Genomic DNA, 16,965 nt, shown 5'->3' on the forward strand with positions numbered 1-16,965 from the left:
TGATGCAAACACATCAATTCAAAAGACGGACAAATTTTCTCTAGATTAAGACTCTCACAGTTTTCTCTGAATACTTAATATTACAAAATGAAAGTGGAGATATTATTATGATTTTTCTAGAAATAAAAAGGATTACAAAGCAGCACTGTGAATAACTATGCACAAAATTAGAAATCCTAGCTAGGCATGGATGGTGTTGCATGCCTGTGAGCCCAGCACATGGTTGCAGAGGAAGCTAGGGTGAGGAGCACGTCAGCCTGGTCCACATAGCAGGACTTTCAGGGAGGTTGGGGAGAAAGTGGGTAACCCAGATGAAAAGGACAAATTCCTAGATATGTACCATCCAACAAGAACAAATCAGAAAAGCCAGAACTAGTAAGGAGATTAAACAAGTAAACAAGCAGCTTCCCAATAGACAACAGCTCAAGACCAGATGGTCGTACTATGAGTACTTAAAGGAGAATTAAGAGCAATCCTTCTCAAGCTTGCTAACTCTACAAGATAAGCGCTGCTCTGATACCGAGGTCAGGTAAAGGTATTTCAAGAAATGAAAACTTCAGACCAACATTCCTTATAAATGGTGAGACAACACACAAACAGAATTCAGTGGTACATTAGAAGAATTACTAACAGTGATCAAGAGAAATATTCCATAATAGCAGGATGGTTTAACATACAAAAAATTAACATTAACAGAATGAGAATGGGGAGTGGACCTCACATCATCTCAGTCGATGCAGAAGAAACTTAATATTCAACAATCTTTCATGAGAAAAAAAACATTCAATGACATAAGAACAGAGCTAAAGATCCTCAACATGACAAGGGTACCTTGTGAGCATGGAGTGTTTAACATCATTCCCAAAGGTGAAAGTGGTAAAAATTCTTCTCTTAAGTCAAGAACAAGACAGGAATGCCCACCTCAAAGCCAATATAGCATCGGGAGCTCTCGCCAGGGCAATTAGGCAAGTAAAACAAAAAGCATCCAAATTGAAAGTAATCATGATAATCATGTCTATTCACAGGTGGCATGATTTTATCTAAAGATTACAAACCTAAGAAATGAAGTTGATAAACTCAGCAAGGTTGTGGGTTGAGAAATCAATACACCAAGTCAGTTATGGACTGGAGAGCTCAGTCAGTAAAGCACTGCTTTCTGTGCAAACATAATCTGTGTTCCTTCCCTGGGACCTGGATAAACAAAGCCAGGTGTGGCGGCATGCACTTTTAATCCAGGAGGCTCCCTGGGATCACTGGCCAGCAAGCCTAGCCTAATTGTCCAGTGCCAGGAATGTGGAGCCTGGGGAACAACACAGGAGGTTGACCCTTGACCTCCCCCCATGTGGATACTCTCTTGCACAGACAAGACACATAAACATATGTACACAGGGAGAAGAAAAGCATTTGCGTTTATATACACTAGCAAAGAACAATCCTACAAAGTAAGAAAACAATTCCATCTGTAGTAGTATTAAAAAGAATAAAATACTTCATAGTAAGTTTGACCTGGGAAGTCAAAGACATATACCAGAAGCTATAAAATAGTTGTAAGTGATTAAAGAAGGGGTGGGTAGAAAGATATCCCACTTACATGGGCCAGGAGATTTAATATCATTACAGAGACAATACTATCCAAAACAATCTGTCCTGTCAACCTAATCCCCATCAAAATCTCTCAACAATGCCTTTGCAGTAATTAAAAAACATTGCCCTGAAGGTCTGACAAAAATCTTTCCAAAGTTAGTAGGCTTATACTTTGTAATAACACAGTTTACAAGTCTACAATACTGATAACAATGTAGTACTGGCATATAGATCAATGAAATAGCATAGAAAGCTCAGACATAAACTCGCACATATACAAACTCAAGTAATTGTTGATAAGGGTGCAAAACCATTCAGTAAGGCAAGAACAATCTCTTCAACAAACGCTGCTAGGGAGATTGATTGATTACCCTTTTGCAGGAGTCAACTTGAACCCTTACAACACTTAAAAATTAGTTCAAAGTAGATTAAAGTTCAAAGTATAATTAAAATTAATTATATTAATTGTAGCAGCGAAAGCCATAAAATTTCCAGAAGACGATATTGGCGAAATGTTCATGACATTGAACTGGGCAGTGCTTCTTAATCCTTACCCTCTTCCACTATAGTATAATTGTCTCAAATATTTCCTGTACATACATTTAGAAGTGGTATTGGGTTCAGTGTATCTCAGGGGACAACTGCCTAGCTTCTTTGAGGCCCTAGGTTCAATCTCTTAACACACACAAAAAAGCAGGGATAATGTTTTACTTCCACTTTCAAACATAACTTACAAGGCTGGAGAAAAGGAACACCTGTCATAATACATGTTACATCCATCTAGCTACTGCATCCTTGGTGGTGTATAAAGCTCCTTCCTTTACCATTTCTTCTCTACACCAAAACCTTCTAGTCATTCTCTTAAGATCAGTTTGCTGGTGGCATTCTTTTAGTTTTTGTTCATCTGGTTATCTCTTGGCTTCCCCTTTGTTCCTGAGGGCAGAGAACTCTAAATTTACAGTTCTTTCTCAGAACCTATTTTGCCCAGTGAATTCTGACATCTGTGGCTTCTGATAAGAAATCCACCAATCAAATTATATTCCTCTTTACAAGTAAGAAGTCATTTCTCTCTTGCTTTCAGTTTTTAAAATTTAATTTAAAAGACAGACATAGTGATGCACATGTGTAAGCCCAGCACTTGGGAACTTGAAGTCAGAGTCACTTGGGCTCAGGAGTTTGACACTGTAGTAGAATATTATTTTAAGGTGTGTTACTTTTGTTTATGTTGCATTTGTTTAACTCTGTGAAGCTGTGTTACTGTGCCTGTGTAATACACCTGATGGTCTAATAAAGAACTGGCCAATGGAAAGGCAGGAAAAAAGGATAGGTGGGGATGGCAGGCAGAGAGAATATGTAGAGGGAGAAATCTGGGAGGAAAAGAAAAAGAGATGGAGGGTGAAAAGAGCTAGCAGCCAGAGAAGGAGGACGACTCCAGGGGCTAGCCACCCAGCTGCACAGCCAGCCACGGAGTAAGAAACAAAGAAAGGTATTTAGGAACAGAAACAAAAAGCCCAGAGGCAAAAGGTAGTCAGGATAATTTTAAGTTGAGGAAAGCTGGCTAGAAACTAAGCCAAGCTAAGGCTGGGCATTCATGAGTAAAAATAAGCCTCCGTGAGTGATTTATTTGGGAGCTGGGTGGTGGCCCCCCTAAAAAGAGCCGAACAACAACAGACACCACAGTGCAGTTTGACAGAACAGCACAGTAACTCTGTCTCCCAAACAGAGCAATTTCTGTCAGATGCTTCCAATGTCTCCATCATCAGCGCTGCTGACCTCAGCTGAGACCTTCCTTGTTCACAGTACAGTGAGTGTGCATCAACTGATGCCTGAGCACTGTCAAAGGTTGAGGTTGTGGACCATAAGCCTCCACTACTATCAGATGGAGACGCAGGTCCAGTGTCTCCACCGGAACCCTCCAAATACACGAGTAGACTGTCTCCTGCTTACAGGTCCAACTCCCTGTGTGGGCTCTGTGGATGTCACATGTGTGGAAGTCCTCAGTCTCAACTAGGCTTCCTCTAAACCCACACCTATGACATGGGGATCTACCAGGTGACTCAAAACATAAAACAAAACAAAACAAAAAAAATCAGATTTCCATATGGTTTCCACCAGCACCATGGAGAGGGGGCTCTCTCTTGGCCAGCAGACATAAAGACCAAGGCTCCTTCTTAGTCACCTCTGACACCACCCAGGAGGGGTGAGGGATGGAGCAATTGGATGCCGGCCGGGTAATTTATAGAGTTCCTACCCAGCCTTCCTGGAGCGGTAGTGGTGGGGCACAGCTGCTTCTTTGGTACCTGGCTACAGTGTAGATACTTGTAAATCTTCTGTTTTTCAATGGGGTGCCCTCTTCTTGGTCTCCTGGCTAGAACACAGTCCGGTTTTTATAGGAGTCAATGTTGTGTGCCTACTGGCATTTCTAGGTTGCTCATACATTTGTTTCTAATTCTAGACTATTTTATACAATATGAAAACCCAAGGAACTTACTTCCATATTGTTTCTTGGATTCTGAGGTTCTTGGCCAATCTGATTTCCTGTGTGTACGTGTGTGTACGTGTGTGTGTGTGTGTGTGTGTGTGTGTGTGTGTGTGTGTGTAATGGCAAGGACCTTAGTTGTATTTGACATGAGGACTAGTAAAAAAAAAAAAAAAAATCACACCCAAACTTTTCTAGAAGCAGAAATTTCTAGCTAAATTGTTGAACAACCCTATTACTCTAAATAATAGTATAAAATAACATAAGCTACTCAATCCATTCCACAATTTATTGACTAGCGTGAAACTGTGAAAAAAAGGAAAGCAGAAATATAATTATGGTAACACCCCAAAACTACCAAAATACACTGTTGGGAACAAGATGGTTACATTGTGTGCTGGAGGCTGTTTGTGCAAAACCAAAAACAAAAGGATGAACACAGACCCGTGTCAGTAACTGCACCAGTTTTTCCGAGGCATTGTATAGAACAGTCACTATGGAGACACTTTGAGGAGGAATACTGTTGGAATTATTTTGACAGTGATTGTTTTTTAGATAGAATTGCTGTGCCGCTTTGGTGTCAAACTCCCTGACCTCGGGCTCCCAAACACTACACTCACACAAAGGCTGTGCAGTGAGAATGAAGCTAAATTTTTGCAAATGTTACCTGCCCCAAAGAATAACTTTTAAAATAAATAATATTTGAAAAAGAAACAAACAAGATACACAAAAATCCTTAAATGACTAAAAAAAAAAAAAGAAAAGAAACCTGTATAAATTAGAAGACAAGACAGAGTAATAGCAAAAGAACAGTGTAGGGTGTGCTGGTTAGTTTTACGCCAACTTAACACAAGCTAGAATCATTTTGGAAGAGAGAGCCTCCACTGAGAAAATGCCCCCACCAGACTGACAAGCCAGTGGTTCATTGATTGATGTGGGAGGGCTCAGCTCACTGGGGTGGTGCCACTCCTGGGCTGGCAGTCCCAGGAGCTGTAAGCAAGCAGGCTGAGCAACCCATGAGGAGCAAGCCAGCAAGCAGCTTTCCTCCATGGCCTCTGCACAGCTCCTTCTGCCTGAAGTTCCTCTTCTAACTTCCTTCAGTGATGGGCTGGGATATGGAACTATGAGCTAAAATAAACCCTTTTCCATGTGGTATATTTACACAGCGGAATGTCACTCAGCTGTTAAGAAAAATGAACTTACAAGTAAACAAAACTAGAAACAATTATCAGGAGAGAGGTAACCAAGACTCAAAAAGATAAATATTTCATGTGTTCTCTTAAATGTGGATGGTAGCTTTTAAGCTTTAGATATATGTGTGTTTCAATCAAAATAACCATGAGGCTAGGTAGCTAGTAAGTACCAGTAGGGAAGAGGCATCTCCCATGAAAGGGGAGACAGGACACAGTGTTATAAAGAGTTAAAGGGCAAACAAGAGTAGAAGGATAAAATGGGGAGGGGGTCAGGAGTGAAGGCTACAGGAGTAACGCAGGGAGGGCCAACTAACACCAAAGGACTTTTGGAAAGCCATATGGAAACCTCCTACCATAGAAGCCTCCTAAGGTACACGTTCCAAAGAATACACATTTATGAAAGGAATTTAAATGGGTCACCACTTAATGAAAAAGACATGCCTGCGTGTATGTTTGTGCACCACATTCATGCAGTGCCCATGGAGGCCAGCAAAGAACAGATCTCTTGGAACCAAAGTTACAGATGGGTTGTGAGTTGCTATGTAGATGATGGGAATCAAATCTGGTTCTCTGGAAGAGCAACCAGTGCTCTTCAGCCCCCAAATGATTATCTTTAAGCAAAATATTATGATAGATACAATACTCTGAGAAAATAAAACTAATCAAGAAAAGAGGGCTGGAGAGATGGCTCAGAGGTTAAAAGCACTGGCTGCTCTTCCAAAGGTCCTGAGTTCAATTCCCAGCACCCACATGGTGGCTCACAACCATCTATAATGAGATTTGGTGCCCTCTTCTGGCCTGCAGGCATACGTGCAGGCAGAACACTGTATACATAATAAATAAATAAATAAATCTTAAAAAAAAAAAAGGAAAGAAAGAAAGAAAAGAGGGGCTGGAGAGATGGTTCAGTGGTTAAGAACCCTGCCTGCTTCTTCCAGAGACTCACAGTCCTCCACAAGGTCATCACGTAGGCTGAGCTGCTGGCTCCCAGGACAGCCCACATCCTGAATATCTTCCTGGTGCCTGCTATGGCTCTAGGGATGAGCTTGGAGTAATTGTTACTATACTCCTCCTACTTTTCCAGAAACTACAGAGAGACATTGTAGAGAGCCCCCCTGACTATGGCAACATCTTGCCCACACTGACTGCACTTCCCTGAGTCACTAGACTTCAGAAGCATCAGGTCTGCTAACCACATCCTTAAGGAGCTGACACACTGCACTCCTAAGTTTCAAAGATTGAACAATACAAACGCGAGAGTGAGTAAACTTACATTCCATATTTTTCTAAAGGTAAACTAAATTTTTTTCCTCCTTTTTCAAACTCAAATTTCTGGTTTAGGCAAACCACATAAAAAGCTCTTTATCCTGGAGTTAGAGAAAGGCTCACAGGGAATTCACTGGTCACCAGCATGCTCGGAGGGATAGAAACCAAAAGCAGTTTAAATCAGAAACCTTCCCCAAATCTCTGAAGTTCAAAATATAAAATTATTAATAGTTACAGATAACAGAAATTGTGTGACAATATGCGTGTTAGTAAATGATGTAATGAGGGTGGTGAAACTGATTGTATCGACAGACCGAAATTCACACAGAAAAGTTTAAAATAAACTTTTAAACTTGTAAACATGCAAGTTACACGGACATTGGACAAGCAGATCAGTAAATGTGAATACAGGAAACTCCTTTTTGATGTTCCCATGAAACTGACCGAGACTGAGGCCCATGGTTGTCTAAGAGCTCTGAACTGAAAGCTCAACTCTGGTCCCTGATCTTCAACAAGGAGCTGGGAGAATTGAAGAGAGTCATTAACATCTTTAGGTCCTACAAAGGTCTGCCTGCATAGCCTGCACCATCACTGTGATCTGCCTCCCTTTTTAGCTGTGAAATGATACAGTCCTACGGAGTTAAAAGGCAAATGAATAATATTACCATGTCATCACAGTCAGATGGGTCATAAATGCTCTGTTGAAAAACTTTACAGCATTCTATAAATTCTTCACTCATCACATGGATTTGCGCATTTAGGATTGCTCCCTTGGTGCCACCAAATTCCAGTCTTTCCAGTTTTTCAAATTCCAGTATGGTGACAAACATGTCCTTTGTAAAAAAAATAGTAAAGGCCTTTCTGTCATCTTCAGTAACAAAGGAGATTTTAGAGATTCCAATCCAAACATTTTCAAACATTCAGAATCAATGGACACTTACAACACAGAAAACTAATACTGCTGATTTCACTGAAGAGAGCAAATGCTGATTTTTAAAATCACACTCCATTTTAAATCACTGAAAGGTACCTCACAGTGGAGACAGCACCTAGTGTACCCGTGAACCTGAATGCAATCCTAACAGCAAAGCAGGCAGCTCCCCGGATGATAGCCAACATTCCTGGCCTTGGCCACCTACACTTGGCAGTGATCCAGCACCATGACTGGAGGGGAAACCCAGAGACTCTCTACAGGAGGGAGGCAAATCGCCCTTAGGTGTTTCTGAGACTTTAGTGGCATTCAGGCTAACCAACAATAAGAATTTTGACATAAATATCTGGTTTTGAATGAAATTCAGCAAATCTTACATAAATGATAAAATGTCAAATCTGCATAAAACTCGAGAACTTGAAAAGGAGGCTGTGTCATCAGTTCCAAAGAAGCCTAAGGTGATAGACTCAACACAAAAGTTTATGCATTCAATTTTTACATTCTAGGTTTTTGTAATTTTTTAAAATACTTATACACAGGAATGGAGAGAGTGTTCAGTGGTTAAGAGCCCCGGCTGTTCTTCTAGATGACCTGAGTTGATTCCCAGCACCCACATGGTGCCTGACAATGGAGGTAACTCCGGTTCCAAGGGATTCTGTGCCCTCTTCAGGCCTCCACAGGAGCTGCATGCATGTGATGCATAGCCACACATGCAGACAAAATACTTATGCAAAGTAAATTTTCCATATGTTTTAGTTCTATGAATAATTTTACTAATTAATTCTATAGCATTTATATTATATACTTGTGAATGGTATAAATACATCTATTTATATGACAGTGTGAATGCCAGCAATGAGAGGATTGAGTAGAAGGATAGGACTCTGAAGCACCAAGTTTGGGACAGTTTGGGCTATACAGTGAGACTTTGTCATAAACAAAGAATTTTTTAAACAGAAGAAATGACAGTGTAATACTTTAAATTATCAAGTGGATTTTCAAGAAAGAAATTTTACTTTCAAGTTTCATGCGTTTCTTTTTCAGCATTTACAGGAAGGGTGATTTCTTTACAGCTTCCTGTTTCAAAATTTTCCACAGGCACTTGAGAAATTATGTCTAGTCACTGACAGGTAAAGAGATTTACTTACTCTTTCATGTAATAATAGCTTTAAAAATGTATAAAAAGTAGGGTGTAGGGTGGGGGTTCACTCCTGTCATTCCAGCACTTTGGAGGAAGAGGCAGGAGGATAGAGTTCAAGACTAGCCTGAGCCACATAGTGGGGCCCTGTCTCAATAGAGCCAGGGGTGTGTATCTGTGTAGAGGGCTTACCAGGTCGAGTATGCAAGGTCGAGTGTGATCGATCTCCAGTGCCAGAGAAAAGAAAGAAGAAGAGAGGGAAGGAGGAAAGGAATAAAAAAAGGCCACAAAGCCAAAGCTTCTAAAGCCTTCCTTCTTTCCTTAGAGCAGGACTTCCCAATCACACGAGTCATATGACAAGCTACGAGCTTCTTGACCTCACCCACATGTAACTAGATAAACGAATACCTCTATTTTTATCAGCCGGTCAAGAAACTTGTTAAATCTGCCAAACACCAGGTGAGACTGGAAATCCCAGGGTCTCCACTCCGTATTTCCTGTGAAGTAGCTTGCCAATCCTTCTCTAGACTTGAAAAAAGAATTTTGGAAAGTCTTTAAGATCCTGATGGCCACCTGCACCTTTTCCAGTGCATCTTCAATTTCTCCCTTCAAAAGATCTTCAGGTGACAGGTATGTTCTTGCCTAGGATTTAATTAAAAGGAACCTTGATCAAAAATATATTTCTTTTTTTTTTTTCATTGTAATCATCTGAGTTAAACATTTTAAATGACGCTTTCTAAACTGAGCCAACGATGCTGTTGAAACAAAAGCACAAACCCTAGAAATTTAGATACTTGAGCTTTGATGACATGTCACGTGAGAACAATGTGAGGGGTACCTGCTGCTTCTAGATGTACACATTCTAATGAAGACAGAATTTTTACTGTCTCGTATGAATGACAATATTGCACAGATATTCTACCTGTCAATATTCTGGACAATTCGATTTTCACATACAGAAACACAGGAGCCAGCAGGGCCATCCGTCAGAAAACGGGTTTTCAGAGGGTGGTCACTCTACTAATGATATGGGGTCACTTGCAAAGGTAAAAAGAGCTAGTTATGCCAGGCAACGGTGGCACACACCTTTAATCCCAGCACTCGGGAGGCAGAGCCAGGCAGATCTGTGAGTTCGAGGCCAGCCTGGGCTACAGAGCGAGATCCAGGACAGGCACCAAAACAACACAGAGAAATCCTGTCTCAAAATACAAAACAAAACAAAATTAAAAAAAAAAAAAAAGAGCTAGTTATGTGGAGCCTAACTCTGGAATTTCTTTCCCATTAGCAGACCTTTTTGCTGGGCAGAATAAACAGCATCATGGGACTCATGATTGAGCTGAGCCATGCCATGTGAATTTTTTTTTTTAGATGCAGATGGGAGAGAGAGGGACAAAAGCAGTAATTCAGACCAATGAGTCTTCAGAGTTTAAAGAGGAAATGAACAAACACCCAAATGAACATAAAGAGAACAGAAATAAACTCCTAATTTGGAGACAACACAAATTTTCCATGATACAAATTAGGTCTAAAGAGATTGTGTCTGCCGAACCAGCCTTATAGAAAGAATACTAGAAGGAATATTGGCACCGAAGAGAGAACAAGCGTGGTCAAGGGGCTTGGGAGGAAAACAAATGACATCATGACTGCTCTACAAAGCAGCAAACTGGCATCAATCAATGCACACTTCTCCAGGATAACTTCAAGTCTCCATGGTGCCAACTCCCCAACCAAAAGACAAGATAACTGGATGGACTGAGGAACAGGATCCACCTTCTTGTTGTGTACAAGAAACACAACCCAGCATCAAAAATGACATTGCATTGGAGTGAGAGGATTTAAGAAAAGATTCCAGGAAAGTCGAAGAGGACCATTGAGGGAGGGAGGATGGAAAGAGCTTAAAAGAGGGGTTAGAACATAGAGGTATGAAAGAGCAAAGGGAGTAATGGGGGGGGGGGAGAAGAGGATTAAAACAGAGGTGGGTAAGACAAGAGATAAATAACATTAAGAATTTTTTAAGCCATATGGAAAATTACTGTTTTTATAAGCTTTCTAAAATACATTTTTTTTAAAAAAAATAGAATTTAATTGTAACTACCCTGCATGGAGGAATAATGCTATTCCCCAAAACCATAGACCACAATAGAGAAAGCCTAGTCCTAAGTGTGAGATGTCTCCCTGGAGGTTGCTGGTCAAGAGGGTCTCCCAAAACCCTCAAAGCAATAAAACTATTGCTGTTGTACTTGGTTGCCCACCAGAACTTGATGGTAAGACCCTATTGCTGAATACAAAACACACTTTGGTCACAGGACTTGGAAAAATCAAGCTGGTAATGAACTGGAAGCCTCTTCCCCAATGGTCAGCTTTCATAGTACCACAAGGTAGTAGGCAGGCTGCTGGGAGAGAAAGGTACCAACAGTCACACACAACTGTGAACCTTGTGAACCACATTAAAGACTTATACAGCAAGAAATGCCCAACAGTGACATAAAGATCTTTAAGGGTAACCAACAGCTATCTGACCAGACTTAAGGCCTGCCTGTTCAGGGAACTCATGCTTGGTACCATAAACTTGACCAAGAACCTGTGACTACAGAAGTCATAGACCCTGCAACAGAAACTCCTAATAGTGTGCTAAACTGATATGTAGCATCTAACAGCTTTTTAAACATTTATCCATAGACCCTCACATTAGTGCAGTGGTCATCCTTTATCAGAAGCTTTTTGTTTTAACAGTGTACAGAATTTAATATGGGGAACCATAAAAATGGAAGTGCAGAGAATAAATGACTATGGTATGCACATCCCATAAATTCAGGAAGTGGTACTATTAGGAGGTGTGGCTTTGTTGGAGTAGGTATGACCTTGTTGAAGGAAGTACATCACTGTAGGAACAAGGTTTCCTATACTCAAGATACTGCCCATTGTCACAGTCCACTTCCTGTTGCCTTCTGATCAAGATGAAGCCAGTACCATGTCTGCCTGCATGACGCCATGCTCCCTACCGTGATGACAATGGACTGAACCTCTGAAACTGTAAGCAAGCCACCTCAATTAAATGTTTTCCTTTATAAGAGTTGTTCGTGATCATGGTGTCTCTTCACAGCAATAGAAACCATAACTAAGACACACACACAATCTCTCTCTCTCTCTCTCATTCATATATATGTATATATATATATGAATATATGAATATATATGAATATATATATGTCATACACACACATATATATCACATTCCTCCCCACAAGGCTCATGGAGCATCATTAGAGAAGGGACAGAAAAATTCTAAAAGCCAGAGGTTGTGGAGGACAGCTGACAGTGTCTCCTGGACACGACAGCAGCTGAGCTCATGAACTCTCAACAACTACAAATTCTACACAACATTCTGTACGAGACCAATCAGGTCAATATTCCAGCATGGATGGGGAGGTTCATAAAGGCCACTCCTAGTTAAGATGCTGCAGGTAGGGGATGACTAAAGAAAAAGTCAGCTTTACTCAGGGGTGGGGCTACTAGTAGGTTGCCCATACTGCAGTGAACAGTCCTACGCACATGTGGATGCAGACAACACTAATGGGACTCAGTAGATTGTGTGTGTGTGTGTGTGTGTGTGTGTGTGTGTGTGTGTGTGTGTGTGTGAAGGTGTCAGGCAGATGTGGGATATGGAAAGAGTGATCTGGGAGGAGTTGGGAGGGGAGGGTGAGGAGTGGTCAAAACAAATGTATCTTGTATGTAGTAATAAAAAAAAGTGTGTGTCATTTTGTGGCTGCTTAGAAAGTTGCCCCACACCTCAATGGGGACTGGAATGAAAGCCATCATGGTGTTCCACACAATACACGGGAGGTCTTTTTGTTCCTCTTATGAAGATGTAAGACTTCCCCATCTCCCACTAATACAAAAGCTCTACATGCAACATAGGCTCTGTGTCATTTGAAAAGCTATAAGAAAAACATTTGTCTGTTTATCTGTAAACCCTACTGATTATAATTCTACAAGTTGTTTCCTATCTACATTCTTATTTCCCACACAGGCGAGACAGACAATTAATGGCCACATGAAGGCTGTTAACACTTTACAGATAAAACTGTGAGGCCGGGCGGTGGTGGCGCACGCCTTTAATCCCAGCACTCGGGAGGCAGAGCCAGGCGGATCTCTGTGAGTTCGAGGCCAGCCTGGGCTACCAAGTGAGTTCCAGGAAAGGCGCAAAGCTACACAGAGAAACCCTGTCTCGAAAAACCAAAAAAAAAAAAAAAAAAAAAAAAAAAAAAAAAAAACTGTGGTGATGTTGTGTTCCCCAAAATAGTGCACCCTAATAAACTTATCTGGGGGTCAGAGAACAGAACAGCTACAATATTAAACATAGAGGTTAGGCAGTGGTAGCACACACACCTTTAATCCTAGCATTCCAGAGGCAGAGATCCATCTGGATCTCTGTGAGTTCAAAGCCACACTGGAAACAGCCAGGCATGGTGACACACGCCTTTAATCCCAGGAAGTGATGGAAGGAAGCAGAAAGGTATATAAGGTGTGAAAACCAGGAACTAGAGCTGGTTAAGTTTTTAGGCTTTTGAGCAGCAGTTCAGCTGAGATCCATTCGGATGAGGACTCAGAGGCTTCCAGTCTGAGGAAACAGGATCAGCTGAGGAATTGGCAAAGTGAGGTTAGCTGTGGCTTGTTCTGTTTCTCTGATCTTCCAGCGTTCACCCCAATACCTGGCTCTGGGTTTGTTTGTATTAATAAGACCCTTTAAGACTCGTGTTACAGATAACTATGAATATTCCTTTCATGGTCTGAGTTTCAAGACAGTTGTTTTTTGCTATGGTATATGGTACACTCCATAGATCTTCTACATGCATTCTGTAACATTTTGGAACCTGAAAGGTCGATGGTGGTAATTCAATTGTCTTCCTGTTGCAGCAGCCTCCTCTCACCTAATCACCTACATATAAAGTGACAAGTCATCCTGTTTTCATTCCTACGCCTCTGTGAGAGCCAGCCAAGTCCATCACAGCCAATTAGCTTTCTATCCACACAGAACCTCCTGAGATAACTCGCTGGTCCTTAACATCCCAGACAGCAACACTCAGTCTATCTCCTTGCGCTGGGCAGCAGAGAATGTCAGGGAAAGAGCATGGCAGAAGTCAGGACACGTGTCCATCAAGCTAGGAGCTGCTAATTACTTTTGTGTAATCAGCTAAGTTGTCTCATTGGTCGATCCTCTTATCTGCAAAATGAGGATTATGGCTTAGGAGACCCTCGAGAGCACCTAGCCCCATAGCAGAAGCCTTTTAAAGTAAAACACAGTCAGTCTTATACATCTACAGGTTCCTTATTTAAAACCATGGATCACATGCATTTAAAAAACCCATCTGAGCCTATAGGGGCTCTTTATTATCACCATTCTCTGAGCAATATATTAGAACAACTATTTACATCTCATTTGCATTGCATTACGGGGCACTGCAGGCAATTTGGAGGTGATTTAAAGCACACGGAATGGCACGCATAGATTGCGTGCAAATACTAGATCTTTATATTGGGTTTGGTAGCTATAGTAGGTCCTACAATGTTAGTATCCATACTGTTTGGATAGAGCCAGTGAGATGGCTCAGCAGGTAAAGGCATTTGCTGCTAAGCCTGATGACCTGAGCTCAATCCCCAGATACTGAGGGACAACTATACGCTGATAAGTTTATTATCCATGAGCCAATTAATTGTCGATGGCCAATGTATTAGTATGCCAGCTTGCTTCTATTTCCCAGCTGCTCTCCTATTCTTTTTATATACTTTATCGACTCATAATTTTGCTAACTATTAACACACCCTTTGTCCAAGACATGCTGTTCAAACTTAGCATTCTTGATATAGAACCTGTGGATGGCAACCCCTAGAAAAGAGAAATCATACCATGGACTAGATAAGTGAGACCAGATGAGTGCTAATGCATAATGACAACACAGTAGTGTCAAGTTCATAGAGAAATGCCCCTAGGCATCAAGGGAAGACGCCATTACCAGAGCTTGTATATGTTACCATGCCAACAAGCAGATGATGTTTTTCATGGGGCTGGCCTAAAGAATGATGTTACTGGTCACTGTAAGACAAGTAAAAACAAATATATTTGCTACTAAAGTAGAACCAGCTGATAATGAATGCAGAAGATGGGAGCAGCAGGCAATGGACACCACCACCTTCTGGACAGCTCCTAACCCACCTTCAGGGGGATCCGGGATTCCAGCAACCAACTGTGCCAGTGGGGATGGCAAAGACAGTGTGACAAGATCTTTGACTTTTCAGTGTAGGCTGGAGGCTGGAACTGAAATGAAATCTATGCAACCTAAGTATTTAGTACTGATATTTTTAAATTAAAAAGTACTATGGAGGGCTGGCAAGATGGCTCAGCAGGTAAAGGCACCTGCTGCTAAGCCTGATGACTTGAGTTCAATCCCATAGACCCACATGGCAGGAGAAAAGAACCAACTCCCAGAACTTATTTTCTGACTTCCATATGGACATGGTAGCATGGCCACCAGCACACAGATACACACACACACACACACACACACACAAATAAATAAAATGGAATTTTAAAAAAGTATTCAGTCTGTGCATGTCAATGGATGCCTTTAATCCCAGCACTCAGGAGACAGAGGTGTGTGGATCTCTATGAGTTCCAGGCTGGCCAGGGATACACAGTTAAACCCTGTGGTTTTGATTTGTTTTAAGTTCTGGCAGGGTATTGTATACCCTGTATTCCCAGCGGTCAAGAAGCAGAAACAGGAGGATCATAAGCTCAAGGCTATCCTAGGCTACCTAGAGTGTTCCAGACCAGTTTGTACATAGCAAGACTCTATATCCAAAAAAAGGAAGGAAGGAAGGAAGGAAGGAAGGAAGGAAGGAAGGAAGGAAGGAAGGAAGTTAGTTCTTGGGGGTAGGGCTTAGTAAAACAATGGCCACAGAAGCATGAAGACCTAAGTTTGACACCCCCCAACACCCACAGAGAAGCTGTGTGGTCTTGCACATGTATAATCATAGAGCAGGGTAGTCAGAGAGATGGATTCCCAGAGTTCCTGATTCCCACTACCAGGATCAGTAAGGGATCCTGTCTCAAAGAATAAGGTGGTGAGTGATTCAGGAAGACTCCAGATATCATCATGTGTGTGCATCACAACATACACACACACACACACACACACACACACACACACACACACACACACACACTTTTTTTAAAGACCCTGACAAAAAACAATGGGAGAAGGAGAGGGAATTTGATCTTTAGAGAATCCAGTACCAGAACCAGAGTTGGCTCATTGGTGATTTTAGATTGCTAACATGTTGGGGCAAGCTTACTACAAAGTTGATATGCTACTTGGGGAATCATGGAAATCGGGTCAATGGAACCTTTGGGCAGAAACCAGACTAAGGAACCAGAGAAGCTACAGTATTTCCTCAGGAGCTTGGCAGCTCTGGCTGTTGACACAGACAGGGAACCAAGATAATAGCTTGCCAAGTTTCAAGGTAACCAGGACTATCTCATAAGGCGTAGACAATAGAGCTTTGCAATGAAATGGTTTGGGTAATTTTCAAACTGAGAAGGGGGTCCTTCAAAAAGGGGTCAGGGAGGAGAACTAGCTCAAGTGCAACAAGCTGCTTCTGGCTCACTCGGAGAAGCAAGCGGCTGGCAGCAGGTACCTGCTTACCCACAGAGCAAGACAGAGTTTGGCTCTCAAAGGACAGAAACAGAATAAAACCAGAGGAGATGTTGATAAAACACAGCAAGAAACTGACTCACTGCTATCTACCCCCATCAATAGCCACAGCCAGCCTGCCAGTCCATAATCTGATGAGAGAACAAGGATTGACTTTTGCTGAGCTTCTGTTAAATACCAGGCACCATGTTATCTCTTCTGACCCTCATGATACCACTAACTGGAGGAACTGAAGCTTGGGAAGTATTCAACTTCCTTTAAGTAAGTGGGTTAGAGTCCAGCTGGCGTGTGTCCAAAGCCCTCCTATATATTCCTGAACCTCTCCATAAGAGACAGGAGGGGGGAAATTAACAAGTCGATGACTGTTGGAACCCACCGAGGTTTCCTAGTGGCTTTTGCTGTGGATATCACTCTGTATAAATAAAATGCTGATTGGCCAGTAGCCAGGCAGGAAGTATAGGCGGGACAAGGAGAGAAGAGAATTCTGGGAACAGGAAGGCTGAGTCAAGAGACACTACCAGCCGCAGCCATGAGTACCAACATGTAAGATACTGGTAAGCCACGAGCCATGTGGCAAGGTATAGATTTATAGAAATGGGTTAATTTAAGATATAAGAACTAGATAGCTAGAAGCCTGAGCTATTAGGCCAAACAGTTTAAAC

At 41.7% G+C, this 16,965-nt stretch overlaps 1 protein-coding gene across 1 annotated transcript in view; it reads right to left on the reverse strand.

The window, feature by feature from the left end:
* The window catches only part of Dnah11 (dynein axonemal heavy chain 11), a 319,597-nt gene that overhangs the window by 288,699 nt on the left and 13,933 nt on the right, over window positions 1-16,965 (reverse strand). Inside the window, 2 exon segments of the mRNA XM_059279404.1 lie at window positions 7,188-7,355; window positions 9,000-9,233. Of these exon segments, the coding sequence (XP_059135387.1) occupies window positions 7,188-7,355; window positions 9,000-9,233 (402 nt within the window).

The sequence above is a fragment of the Peromyscus eremicus genome, chromosome 14 (genome assembly GCF_949786415.1).
Source record: "Peromyscus eremicus chromosome 14, PerEre_H2_v1, whole genome shotgun sequence".
NCBI classification, from domain to species: Eukaryota; Metazoa; Chordata; class Mammalia; order Rodentia; family Cricetidae; genus Peromyscus; species Peromyscus eremicus.